Below are 12,600 nucleotides of genomic sequence, written 5' to 3'. Positions count from 1 at the left end.
TTTCACTGTTATCCCGTAGGATTGCAATTCGTTATCTGGCATTCACACAAAGAGCCAAATCATCTCAACTGGGTATCATTCCTCGTCATCATCTATTTTATGTAGGCAAGCGGTTTTATGTCCTCTCCTTCTTGGGTATTCTCCCAGGCACCCTTCTTTCCTCTTCAAACACCAGGGAGGCATCCCCGCCAGCAGCATCCTCGTCGTCGTCGACGTCCATATCATCGCGCGTGCGCTGAGTCTGCTTGACACGCTGGATACGCCGCAGAATAGCTTCGTCGAGATAGAATTCCTGCTGGAATCTGGACTTGGAAAATTTCTGAGCCAAGAGTTAGTGGTATACTCTTATTTTTTTTCTTTTTGGAAACAGGAACAAGGACCGGGAGGAGCGCAAAAGGAGAGAAAATGAAAGGACGGGTTTGGTCATGCTTACCTGAGAACATCCTGTCTGCGGACACTGAACTTCCCCTCGTGCAGGCAAGTAGCCCAAAATACCCGACTTCTCAAATGTATGCTTGCACTTGACGTTGCTGTACGGCTCCTCCATTTGTCGCAGGGTGAGCGGACAGTTCAGACTGAGCACCTCCCTCGCAACGGCGATATCGTCGTCATCGCCAGCTGGACCGATTGTGCTACGGCGAGTGGTTGCTCCTGGACGAGTCATGACGGGCCTTCCATCGGAGCGGAACCACCGCGAAGCATCGGGCAGAGGGGGTCCGTCTTCGCCGGATGCAGCATCGTGCCAGATCTTTTTGAAGCCGGCGTAGTCGTTGTTGACGCCGTATCGTTGATAGGGTGTGAGCTGTTCGTATTCGGCTTGTTTGGTGGCTCGGCCTTTGCGGAAGGCTTCGAGGGTGCTGGCGACGGGTTCTTCGCCTTGTTGCTGTTCGGGGTCTTGCTCTTCGTCGCGTGCTGGCTCTTGTTTTACGCCCCTGCGCGCGCGGGTCTCTGCAGTGTTGGGAGCTATGGCCGTCGCGGCAGTGGTATACAAATCTCCCAAGAGAGCGGATTGGTCCTCTATCCCGGCTCGGCGGTCGATTACATCCCGTATTGATTGCTCGGATTCGTGGGTAAGTTCGTCGACCTCCCTTTCCAGCTCGACAAGGTGTGCCTCTAGGCGTTCTTCCTCGGGCGTCTTGTTCGTGCCCTTTTGTTCCCGTCGCTCCTGCAGCAGCTGCAGCCGGTCGTGTTGCGCCCGTAGCCGTTCATGGAGGTCGCCAACGCTGAGGCCAAGGTGGCGCGCCGAGTCTTTCAAGTGAGATTCGTAATGTTGAGTGCCGCGATTGTCCGATAGCTCACCCAGTGCACGTCGGGCACGGTCGTTGAGCGGGCATGAGGGCGGTTGGTACCGGGGTAGCGATGTAGACGAACTGGTTCTGGCAGGGGAGGAGTCTACGCCAGACGGGCGGCTGCGGTTAAGCAGTCGCGGCATGGCAGATGTGATATCGAAGATCAACTGTTCCAGAGGCTTTCTTGTGTCGCGGGGGCGAAGGTATTTCTGATTTACCGTGATTTCGATAGTAAGCGAATGCCACCATGCCACCATGAACGTTGGCGTGCATTGAAGGAAGAACGCGACAGAACGCGTGGGCCAGAGCTCAGATGGTGGGCACCCGAATGCCACCCCGCCACCCGAGGCAGGCACACTTGACAGAAGGTAAGAATGCGCTAGAGGCTCCTTCCGCTCTCCGCTCCCCCCATTTGGCCATTTGGCCGTGATACAACATTGAACGAATTTGACACGTTCGTTTCCTCAACAAAGTATGGAGTTCTCCGCACCACACGCTGAGAATCATCAAGAAGCTCATGGCAAAGTCCATTTGCCATGCTTGGCATCGGGTCCAATCATCGTCATGTCTCATCCGTCTGCATACCGATTGAAACATCAGCAGACAAACACGGCTTTCCAGTGCATACGTCATGCACAATGGCCCTTACCGTGGCTGCTGCTCTAAAATATCCCCTCAAGCTGTTCTTACAATGTACTGGGATTGCATTCACCGTCAGCCAGGACGGAGCACTGTTCGCAAAACCATGACCACCGTCATGAGGGAGCATTCTGCGGCTTGCCCTCTGGTCTACAACCGTAGGATCGGTCTCAAACTCCGCGTGGCCCATCTATTGTTTATCCATACTCTTGTCTGACGACAGAGTGGAGACGTGCGTGATGCAATATCGAAATCTCGGAAAACCGCATCATCCGCCCTTCGATGGCGCCGCATCAAAGAAATTAGCACAGATCGTGAGACCAGGTCACAGCACACTAAAAGCTGCACATGCGAATGGAGACCTGCGGCCCGTCGTCACGTCTTTTTGTACGGACAACCCAATGATGCAGGTGCGAAAGCTCGACCCATACCCGTACAACGGGTTCGGCTTCGGATGGTACGACAGACCAACATGATCGAGCAGAAGGGTGGAATCAGGCCGAGAGACATTGCTGGCATCGGCCACGTATCGAGCCAACGCCCTGCGCAATCGGCGAACTGCAGTTACTGCCATGTTCCCTCCTCCGATCCACACTCACCAGACATTCTGATTGCTCGCCACCATGATGTGTGATTCGGTAATGGCTTAACTGCGTTCGCTTGCGACTTGGTTAGATCGCCCTGCGATTTATTTTTCGGCCCAAGTCTCAGATGTGGGCCAGCAATTGGTGCCAGCTACTACCAATTTAGCAATGCCCACTCCGCTTCTCGATCGTCACGTTTCTCCGTAGCCCACGAAGATCTGGCATCGTGTATTACCCATCACAATTCCATGTTGTCGAAAAGAGCGCCCAAGCCTAACCCAACGCCACCTGAGATAGGCGAATTAGCAATGTCTCTCCCCAACATGTCCCCGTTTCTGGCACTGTTGTGGTTGCGTAACGCATTGACTTTACTCCGTGGTTCAATTCCTGTGTCAGCTGCCGCGATACACACCGGGCCTGCCGTCACTCTGGATCGGACACCAAGGAGCTTTCCGCACATGAATCTAGTATTCTTCTCCATCCGTCGACCGCCTTGCCAAGCCTGAGGTCATTCCACTTGACTTGACAAGCTTGGGTTTCACCTACGGACCAAGCCCTCCGCGAGTTCGTGGTGGATCCTCGCTCAACGTTGTGAGATGTAACACAGCCCCGACCTCTGTCATTACTTGGACAAGTCGGCACATGGCTCTAAGACGGTCTCAAGAGGCTATATTTGCGTTCCAGTGAGTATTAGCCTTAGTATTAAACTAGTACCTCTGTCACCCCGGGCTCCCAGTTCGAGTTGTTCGATGTTGCTTCTCTTTCACAACCCTTTCGCAACTTTACATCATTACAAAATGGCCTCACATGTCGAGCTCGTCATGAATCCCTGGGAAGCCAAAGCTTTGGATGTAAATAACAAACCCTTATCTTCCCCGTGGTTGGCAGCATTGATGCTCTATGGTGCTTGTTTCCGAGTGCATAATTTGTTTGCTAACTTAATGATTTCGTCATAGTACCATTATCCAGCCGAAACATTGCCTCCTGCCACAGGGAGACCATCCAGTGTTTCTAGAGGCCCGTGGCAGGCCATGTCAAATCCCGTTTTCTATCCCGGCCTGTATTCAGCGACGGGCTTCGATATCATGGGCATATTGGTAGGATCCTATTCGAAGATTTCGTAACCAAGTCGTTACTGACCCAGCGTTAGACGAGCCTAAGAGACCGACCAAACCCACAATTTGAATTTAAGATCGACTGCTCCGCGGCTCTCGTGCTCTGTAACCTTGAGGAGCCTGACGACCCTATCGTGTACGCATCGGATGCATTCTGTGACCTCACTGGCTATTCACAAGCAGAGATTATCGGCAAAAATTGCCGATTCCTCCAACGGCCACACCCTAGCTCATGGGACACGTCTAAGAGCAAGCCCAAGCGCGACAAGCACGCAGCCTCAAAAATGCGGCACGCACTTCAAGCCGAACAGGAGATCAAGCTACGCGTTATAAACTATCGAAAAGATGGTCGCCGATTCATCAATCGCGTCAGTATTGTACCGGTGACATTAAATGGTTCTGGCTACCGCTATGCCGTTGGGTTACTGGAAGATGATTCATCACCCAAAGATGGATCACAGAAAGATCGCTGACTGGTCGACGTGGGCTCTGTAGAGCGGCCACGTCACAAAATCATCACAGCATCTTGCAAATAGACGCTAACCCATTAGCCAACACCAAGCATTGATGGTGTTTCATTTGCTAGAGTGGAACAAAGCAAAACTTCCTGTTTATCTGCTTTATCGCATTTGGCGGCCGATATGAAACGGGGCGGGACAGGGCGCCAACGCCTTGGATGGGCATTATCAACCCGACTGTTGCACAATCCCTTATTTCAATTTCCGTAACACGATACTTGGAGAGAGGCTCTCAGCTTTCGTTTATTATGTGTGTAGCTGGGATTATGATCATCGATTGGAGAATAGCAACGGAACATAGCGAAATGATGATGATAGATTAGCTCTTATAAGCGACTTGATAAGCCTTTTTTCTTTAACATGCTCCTTGTGTTATATTGACATATAAATCTAGCTTCCAAAGGCGGGCTAGCTTCGTAGTCGTAATAATTTAACTACAGGATAAGGATAACAAACTGCCAGGCTTTTCTCATGCATCCCACAATGAGATATCGTATCTGCGTTCAGGGCATACCTCGACGAAACGGTCAACCTAGCAGAGCAAGAAGTTAGAGATACAGCGAGCAGCCCAGATTCTTGTCGTAGTAAGCGAAAGGTGTGCAAATATTGTCAAAGAGAAGTAATCCCATGCTCCTAGCGTATTATGAGGCATGATATACCATGAATAGCAATGCATTTAATTCAATTCCGTAGTCGAGTGGAACGCCTTCTCCCTGAAGGGAAACCAGGCTCTGACTTAACCACATCCTCTTCCTTCTTTACAACTCTAGTCTTCTGTTTCTTCGTGAACGGCTCGCCACCCTCAACTCCATCCTGTTCAAGCTTCTTTTTGCGAGGGTTCTTTGCAGGCAACATCTCCTCGTCTGATTCATCTTTGATTGGTTGAGCTTTTGCTCCAGGTACAACTTGACCAGTCTTCTTCTGTACTTCTGGCGCATAGCAGCTCGTCCGGCCACCAACCGTAATAAACGCCAATTTCTCGCCATTGGGTAGTTTACTCGACGATCCCTTGCCTCCTTTCCCCCAGCGGTGATTGAACAGCCAATGTTCTGGGAACTGGTCCGAGTCTCCGAGCTTGTCTACCGCCGTCTGGCAAACATATCGAATGCATTCGTATAGCTTCTTGATTTCAGAGTCGCTAAAACTATCGCTGTACTGTTCCGGGTGAAGTTTAGCTTGATAAAGAGTCTCGTCGGCCACCCAGTTGCCGATGCCACTGATCATGGCTTGGTCTAACAGGAGAGCTTTAACTGGGACATGACGGGCCTGCATCTTGCCACGCAAGTACTCTTCAGTGAATCTATCAGTATCAATGACCGGGTCCGGTCCGTTCTCTTTAAGAGGAGTGTGCTTTCGGATATCCGCACCGGGGCAATCAACCAGGCGAACTCGACCAAATCGACGGGCGTCGGTGAAAGCTACCTCCACTTCTGGTTTGCCTTCTGTTTTGAGGTGGAACTTCCAGAATTTCGGTGGCCAAGTTGTGAGCTCGCTATCCTTCATCTTTTTGTAGTAATTTGTGTATGCTGTCTTTTCTCCTCTGATATGAACCCACCCTGTTCCAATTAGTCACAGAAGGTAAACGATGCCGGACATTACGCCTTACCCGTCATGCCAAAATGCATCACCAAGTGAGGCGGTTTATCCAATGTTATCCTACGCATCGTGAGTGTTCCATATCTCACATCGCTAGCCATGCTGGATTCGCTTACCAGAAGTATTTGCCCTGGTTACCAGCTGAGACGACCTACATGGGCCATTAGTGGCGAGCTACTGGATTATTGAAATCATTGATATCTACCTGTTTTCCTTTTAATGCAGCTTCCACTTCAGCTCCAGTAGTTCCAACTTTGCCAAAAACATTGCTGTCATCAATCGCTGACGCGCTTGCAATCTTCCTGCCAACCAGATGGAGGCGAAGGAAGTGCACAATACGAGCAACTAAGGTCGTTGTCAATAATACTTCCTGCATAAGACGACACAGTTTACTAACCTTCTGCAATCTCAGGCATGATGAAAGATCAACAGCAGCAACATCTGTAGCAACAATGAGGAGTGTGAAAAGAATGGCTCTCGGAGCCAAAAAGTTGCCTCTTGAATTTACGCTCTGTAGAGAACCCCTGTTCTGTCACGGTCCTGACACGAAACCCCGTGATCTGCTTACGTTAGCCAAAGCTACCCACTCCACCGCCATCTCCACAATAAAGTCATTTTTGTTCGCGCAGCTTTTTTTTCTTCCCAACCTTTCTTTTATCTCTTCAACACATTCTGCACCCAGAGCAAATGGTAAGTTTGGCAAACCAGCTTGCACAGCCCCTCGTGTTTACTTCCTGATGACAAACATAAACCGCAAACTAGAGTCTTTGACCATTTGGAATGAAAACTCAATTTTTTACACGTCAGTCTGACAGAAGCTATCTTACAGCTGTCAAGATTTCAACAAGCGCACAACTGACGGAGCGAGCATTGTTGCTAACATTCATCTCTAGGTTCATCCGTCTCCAAGTGGATGTCGGGACCACGGGTAGACGGACTGTCGTCGCTTCTAATAATTGGTACGTTACATTGTGGTTGTGATATTTCGGTTCCTGATGATCAATTCGTTATAAATATACGCTGGAAATTACCGGCTGAGATCTCTCATTGAAGATATAAAATGGCTATTTCTGATTGTTCCATACAATGCTCTGTTTATGTTGCACAGATGGATGAGGCAATTGCTAACTGGCTTTAAGAACTTTAGACAAGGTATGCACAATTATACGCACAACACACTGCATCAGCCTTCTATGATGAAGCGGCACTGGGCTCCGAAAAAAACTCATGAGCTAGAAAAGCCACTTTGCGGCAGGCCTAGAAAACCTCGCCCACTGACCCGGCACCTTCACACCTGCTTTTGTCTTGTCGGTCGAGTCAGACGGACTAATTCCTTCATAGTGTCTACTAGGTTACGTGTCGTTGTTAGATGCTTCTGTTGAATTGAGCTTGAAGGTAAGCTACCAACACCGCACCTACACATAACCTCCTTTTATGATGAAACAGATGACGAGTCTTATTCGAGTTTTCGATGCAGACACCATATTCTTTTTACCATTCATGCTTTCCTGATATACCTCGTATATTATTTACACGTTGCATTATAGTGGATGCCCATACTAACATATGAAAGTATCTTTAGTGGTCAGTATTGCCTCCAATCGCGCGTGCGGTGCCTCTTCATCCTCAGCCTGATGAACGCGAATGAACATGACAAGCATATGTCTGAGCTTCGGCTGCGACGACAAATCATCCGCATCTTTTTCTGACTGCTTTGATCTCTTCATCTTATAATACAATCTTGGGCGTAGAATGTTTCGCTGACATGCAAAAGATGAGTGAGACTGAAGCTTTGACCACAAAGTAAGTTGTTATTGTTTGACTTCCATCCCTCTATTTATATGATGCTACAATATCACGACGGTCAACTTAGCCATATGCATTGATGACAACGCCTGTGACAAGGCACCTTCCACTGAAATCCTTCCAACTTGGCACTCATTTTGGTTCAAACACAGCCATGTAAACATGGGCTAACCGTTACTAGGAGTAATGAAGTAAACAGGGAACTTGCCTAAGTAGGCAGGCAACTGGAAGGCAGCGGAACCGCGCGAATAACGAATGATATGCAAGAAGGAATCTATCTAGTTTATGATAACGAATGCTTTATGACTCTACATCTCTGGCCCTCTCCCTTTGAGTGAATGTTTGTATGTCACATCCTTCAGACACGGTACCCCCCCAAATGCACCAAACAAGTTGAACAAGTGTTGATGGTAGAGTGCTATTGGTTTCAAAATGCTTGTCAACTTATCCCGTCTTCTACCCCAGCATACCCCCGCCCGCCCCTCTGCTCGTGGGCTGCCACTTTCACGGACGACTAAGTATTCCTTCAGTCTCGGGACCTGTTGGACCTGGAACTGCGGTGGTGGCTTCTGCTCCAACGATGAGACCGAAGAATGCTCTCGGGTCGTGGTGACTGATTGTCAGGCCAGAGGCCAACCTGCTGATAAGCGGCAGCAGTGGAAGGTGGCTCGTAGCCTGCAGACTGAACCTCGGACTCTGCCTGAGGAAGCGAGGCAAAGGTCCCCCCAGCCTGGTCAGTGGTGGTCGAGGGATAGTGCTCCTCTGCAATCTGAGACAGAAGCAGTTGAGATACATCAAACTGTGCGGTGTCAGACATATTCATTGCATAACCATACTGTCCCTGTCCGCCTTGATAAAGTTCACTATCAAGGGCATAAGAGGCCACTTCCATATATGGGTAAAGGTTGCCCGGTTCAGTGTACACAGAAGGAGATGCTGCTGCCACGTCAACCGATGCAGTCATCATGTCAGAGTCGCTCTCCCTATGCGAGTTGGTCGAGACACATTCTCCGTTCGGCATGATGGCGAGCTGACGGCTGCGACTGTTCATCCGTTTGCCCACACCCCATTCTTCGAACTTTTTTTGATATGTTCGAGCACTATACACAGCCAAAATTCGACGGGTTAGCTTCTGATATATGCGCGATTGTCCAACATGTTCCTTCCCTCATACACAAGTACCCCCGTGATTTGAAACATGCCATCTCCATCTCAGCCCGGATGGTGTAGTGGTTCAAACGTACTTGGCCTTGAAGTGGTAGTTGTCATCCATCATGATGACCACTTCATCAAGTGTATGCCGCGCATACAGACTAATGATGATGTCCTTGTACTGGTTCCATGGAAGCGGAATCATCGTAAACAGAAGCGCTGACAACTGGTGGCAACGACGGCAAGGATAATCTGGCAAAAGTGTCCAACGACGAGAGCAAAGTGGGAAAAGGAGAGCAAAAGAGCTGTCTGTTGTTGGTCAAGTCTCCAAATCCAACGAGAAAGAGGAGGCCAAAGCAGAATTTATATCAAATCAAACCACCTGGCATCTGTGCCCAAGGCTGCCATCCTCCTCCCTCACTCACCTCATTTCACACACCAAAAAGAACATGAGCCCCCTCGTTGCCATGTTTTCCCTTCTCGCCATCTATCATCCATCGCCATCATCTCCGGTCTGCCACGGTAGGGCGGGAAAGCGAGGCATAAGCCTGGCCGGCCGCCATAATGGGCCCCCTACTTCTGCACAGAGACACCATCGTGCTCATTCCGCGCCCAGACCGACGTCCACCGAGTGATGCAGAGCGTCACATCAACGTCAATTTTCTCCAGACTCCAGCTTCCCATAGGCCATCCAAACACAGCCTCTTTCATACCGGTAGTTTCACAGTATTTTTTTCCTCAACTTCATCCCCCCCTTCTCAATTCGTCTCCAAATATCGGTGAAGAAGCAAAAGACACTCTGAGCGCGGTGATATGCGACAAAATGGCTTTTTTTTCGCACAACGCGCTTACCCCAATCACCTCCCCATCAGAAACCTCTGCACCCAACCAAGCACGAGGACAACTCGCGCAACACAAGTAGCAAAAAAGGCCAAGTAGCCATCAAGTGTTTCACGGGGAGTTTAAAAAAAAAACGAGGTACCGGTATCCATGTACCGTAAGCAAACGGAACCCCAGGTCAGCAAGAGAAAACCCTCGCACTGTCAGGCAAAACCAAACGTCACAGACAAAAACGGTTCTATTAGCAAGCGCCCTTGAGGCGTTACGCAGTCCTGGATCGCCTCGTGGCAGTGACAGTGACGCCCTCAGCAAAGAACCGTCGTCAAACTACCGCCGGCCCAATCGACATCAAAGGGCCACGGGACCGAGTTGAATCAGCAAAGGCCGGCAAACCAACGCGCCCATTTTCTCCTCCTTCCAAACAGTGGCAGTGACACACGGCTCACTGTCTTGTCGCCCGTGGTACCACCATACCTCGTGGCGCGACATTGTTGGCTGCTCCATACACCACACCTCTTACTGTTGCAGTCGCAGTTGCATGGCTCGGGTCGTTTTCGTCCGGTCTTGCTCTGCGCCAAAGGCAAAGGTACTCTGGTACATGGGGCTGAAAAAGAGCGAGAGAAACAGTGACAGAGACATCAAGCAGTTGCCCAAGTTCGACCTTGAGCCTGACAGGACCCCTTCGGCGCATACCTCACTTGTACGGAATGACATCCTTGACATGTTGCCGATATTGCTCCGACACAAGCATGTTTGAAAACAGTTTGCATTATGTAAATTAAGTAGCGGTGTCGATGACGTGAAAACAGCCCAACTTCATAAGCGTGATAAGCGTACCATGGCGTACAATTGTTTCTCATTCGTCCAGTCTCCCTCCAAGTGCAACTACACGTACCCAAGCATCAAGTGCTGCGCCTTTACCCCTTGGCCCTCCACCACACACACCAAGTACGTAAATGAGACAACATCCGCAATCCCACAAACGGTTTCTTCTTTCCTTCTCAGCCTCACTATGCAACTGTTGGCTTCTTCTCGTCAGAAGGACTCGATACGGCCTCACCGCCAGTCACGCCAGCCTCTTGGGCCTTGTGGCCACCTTCTACAGTCGTAGTCGCAGCCAAAGCATCCGGCTTGCTCTCCTGAGGCGAAGCCACGGCCGGGCTCGTTTCGACCTTGTCGTTGGCCTTCTCACCGGCTTTTCCCACGGATGGGGGGATGGTCGCCGGCGAGGCTGTGGCGGGTGATGAGGGAGTAGGTGACGTTGGCTCAGCCGGGCCTGTGGCTCCGCATACTTGCTGGATGACATGGAACCATTTCTGCGCGTCGGCGGCTGAATGGGCCTTGAAGGCGAGTTCTGTGCTGCCGGTGAGTTTGGAGCTCATGGTGCCGCTTCTGTCTTTACCCTTTACGTTGAACTTGTCACCGCTCGGGGTACCGATTACTGCGTCTGGTAGAAAGAGAGACAGCTCCGGCTTGGGATCTATGCGAGAGTCGTCCGAATCCTTGAACTCGTGAAGCCACTTGGCCGGTGTGACGACGTAGTAGCCCGTCGAGTAGCCCCAGGACAGCTTGTTGCGAGACTTGCGCTCCAGGGAGCCCTCGATCAGGGGCTTGGTCGCCGCGTGGTCCATGTTAGGGAACTGGATGGCATCCACGGCACGAGGCGGATCATTCGGGTTGGCCAATCTATCGGAACAACGCTGCGTAAAGTTCTGCCACTCAAAGTTGACGGGGACACACTGAATAGTGCCTAACATGTCGTTATACAGGGCGCGGGTCTTCTCGCCTTGACCTCCAGCAAGTTGGACAAACGCCTCGACGGCCTGCTGGAAGACTTCGATGACGTGTGCCTCAAACGTCTGGAAGTTGTTTTGGACGGCAATCAGGTCATTGTGGTGGTTGTTCTCGGCAACAACCTGGTTGCTCAACCGGTGCATCACACCTCGGTGGATGACATAAGGATCATCGCCGGCATGGAGCTTGCCACCAGCAGAGTCGTAGGAGGCAGTCTGCTGGCCGAGGAGCTCGATTTGCTTCTGTGTGACATTGCGCAGCTTCTCGACTTCTTTGGCACTGCTCTGAGCACCGCCATGGAGCTCCTTGGCCTTGTGCTTGATTTCCTTGTGAAGACGCTCGAGGATGGGTAAGACAGAGCCCTTGAGACTCTTCTCAGTCTCAATGTTGGTATTGATTTGGGCCTGTGTGTTGGAGCGTATGTTTTCGAAGAATCCTGCAATACCCCCTAGGCTCTGGTCAAAATGATGGCCCTCGCGAAGGGGGTTGGAGATGGTCTGCCAATGCGAGTCAGCCGGTACGTTCTCTAAGCATCAGCGCTCACTGGGGGGCATGTCGAACCTTCAATGCCTTCTCGTACTCCTTGGCCTGGCGGCCGTGAATCTTCTCGATAGCAGTCACATATTCCTCAAGGTAGCCGCAAGCATGCTTCCATGCCTGCAAACGCTCGGCAAGCAGTCCTGCAGTCTACTATCCGGTTAGTCGGTCGCCCATTTCTGCATCAAACGCCAATAACCGGTAGAACGGCTTCGCACTCAACAGAGCCCACCTACGGTATTGGGATCAAAGTCGGGGACAGCCTCCTCAGTATGCCCGCTCAAGCCCGTAGTAGCGCGCGACGGCAACGTCGTGGAAGCCGGAGAAATGGGAGACGCCATGGCTTCGCAGGTTAGGAGACAACGGTGACAGTTCGAAACGGGCGAGGGAGAACGGAAATCCGATTCAGAGAGCTTCGAGAGGGGGTGGAGTTAAATTAAGCTAGGATACCCAGAAGCGGGACAAGGGTTAGCGGTGAGCAGCGACTCGACCGAGTTTGAGAAGTAAAATGAGGCGCGATGCAAGGTTGCTTGGTTGGCGCCTAAGTGGTGACGGGGGAGAAATGAAATGGCTAGTGGTAGGTCCTGCAAGCGCCGTACTCGAGTATGACGATGCAATTGCCGAACTCGCGGGGAGAATGGCGTCTTCATATATGTTGGAAAGGGGGGTAGAAGGGGGAGGCTAGGGAGCACCAGAATCGAGCCAAGAAACGGACAATGGTCCAGACCTA

The 12,600-nt window shown here is 50.9% G+C and overlaps 5 protein-coding genes across 5 annotated transcripts; 1 reads left to right on the top strand and 4 right to left on the bottom strand.

Annotated features, from left to right (window-relative positions):
* Window positions 1–115: 115 nt before the first annotated feature.
* G6M90_00g039130 (uncharacterized protein) lies at window positions 116–1,432 on the bottom strand (the record flags this gene model as incomplete). Its single annotated transcript, XM_014691782.1, has 2 exons — window positions 116–319; window positions 434–1,432. The coding sequence occupies 2 exons, from the start codon at window positions 1,430–1,432 to the stop codon at window positions 116–118; spliced, it is 1,203 nt and encodes a 400-aa protein (XP_014547268.1).
* A 1,877-nt stretch (window positions 1,433–3,309) lies between these two features.
* Window positions 3,310–4,100, top strand: wc-1_0 (White collar 1 protein; the record flags this gene model as incomplete). The annotated part of the gene is made up of 3 exons (XM_014691781.1): window positions 3,310–3,363; window positions 3,469–3,609; window positions 3,663–4,100. 3 exons carry the CDS (start codon window positions 3,310–3,312, stop codon window positions 4,098–4,100), a joined length of 633 nt encoding a protein of 210 aa, XP_014547267.1.
* A 726-nt stretch (window positions 4,101–4,826) lies between these two features.
* Window positions 4,827–6,157, bottom strand: FPG1 (Formamidopyrimidine-DNA glycosylase; the record flags this gene model as incomplete). The annotated part of the gene is made up of 5 exons (XM_014691780.1): window positions 4,827–5,701; window positions 5,752–5,801; window positions 5,858–5,892; window positions 5,947–6,086; window positions 6,139–6,157. 5 exons carry the CDS (start codon window positions 6,155–6,157, stop codon window positions 4,827–4,829), a joined length of 1,119 nt encoding a protein of 372 aa, XP_014547266.1.
* Window positions 6,158–8,073: 1,916 nt separating this feature from the next.
* Window positions 8,074–8,904, bottom strand: G6M90_00g039100 (uncharacterized protein; the record flags this gene model as incomplete). The annotated part of the gene is made up of 2 exons (XM_014691779.2): window positions 8,074–8,647; window positions 8,792–8,904. The coding sequence occupies 2 exons, from the start codon at window positions 8,902–8,904 to the stop codon at window positions 8,074–8,076; spliced, it is 687 nt and encodes a 228-aa protein (XP_014547265.2).
* A 1,645-nt stretch (window positions 8,905–10,549) lies between these two features.
* slm1 (Cytoskeletal signaling protein slm1) lies at window positions 10,550–12,211 on the bottom strand (the record flags this gene model as incomplete). The annotated part of the gene is made up of 3 exons (XM_014691778.1): window positions 10,550–11,830; window positions 11,895–12,020; window positions 12,107–12,211. The coding sequence occupies 3 exons, from the start codon at window positions 12,209–12,211 to the stop codon at window positions 10,550–10,552; spliced, it is 1,512 nt and encodes a 503-aa protein (XP_014547264.1).
* Between the last annotated feature and the right edge of the window lie 389 nt (window positions 12,212–12,600).

Source organism: Metarhizium brunneum, chromosome 2 (assembly GCF_013426205.1).
Source record: "Metarhizium brunneum chromosome 2, complete sequence".
Taxonomy (NCBI): Eukaryota; Fungi; Ascomycota; class Sordariomycetes; order Hypocreales; family Clavicipitaceae; genus Metarhizium; species Metarhizium brunneum.
The sequence above is the reverse complement of the archived record's forward strand: the minus strand, read 5'-3'. Positions and strand labels throughout refer to the sequence as shown.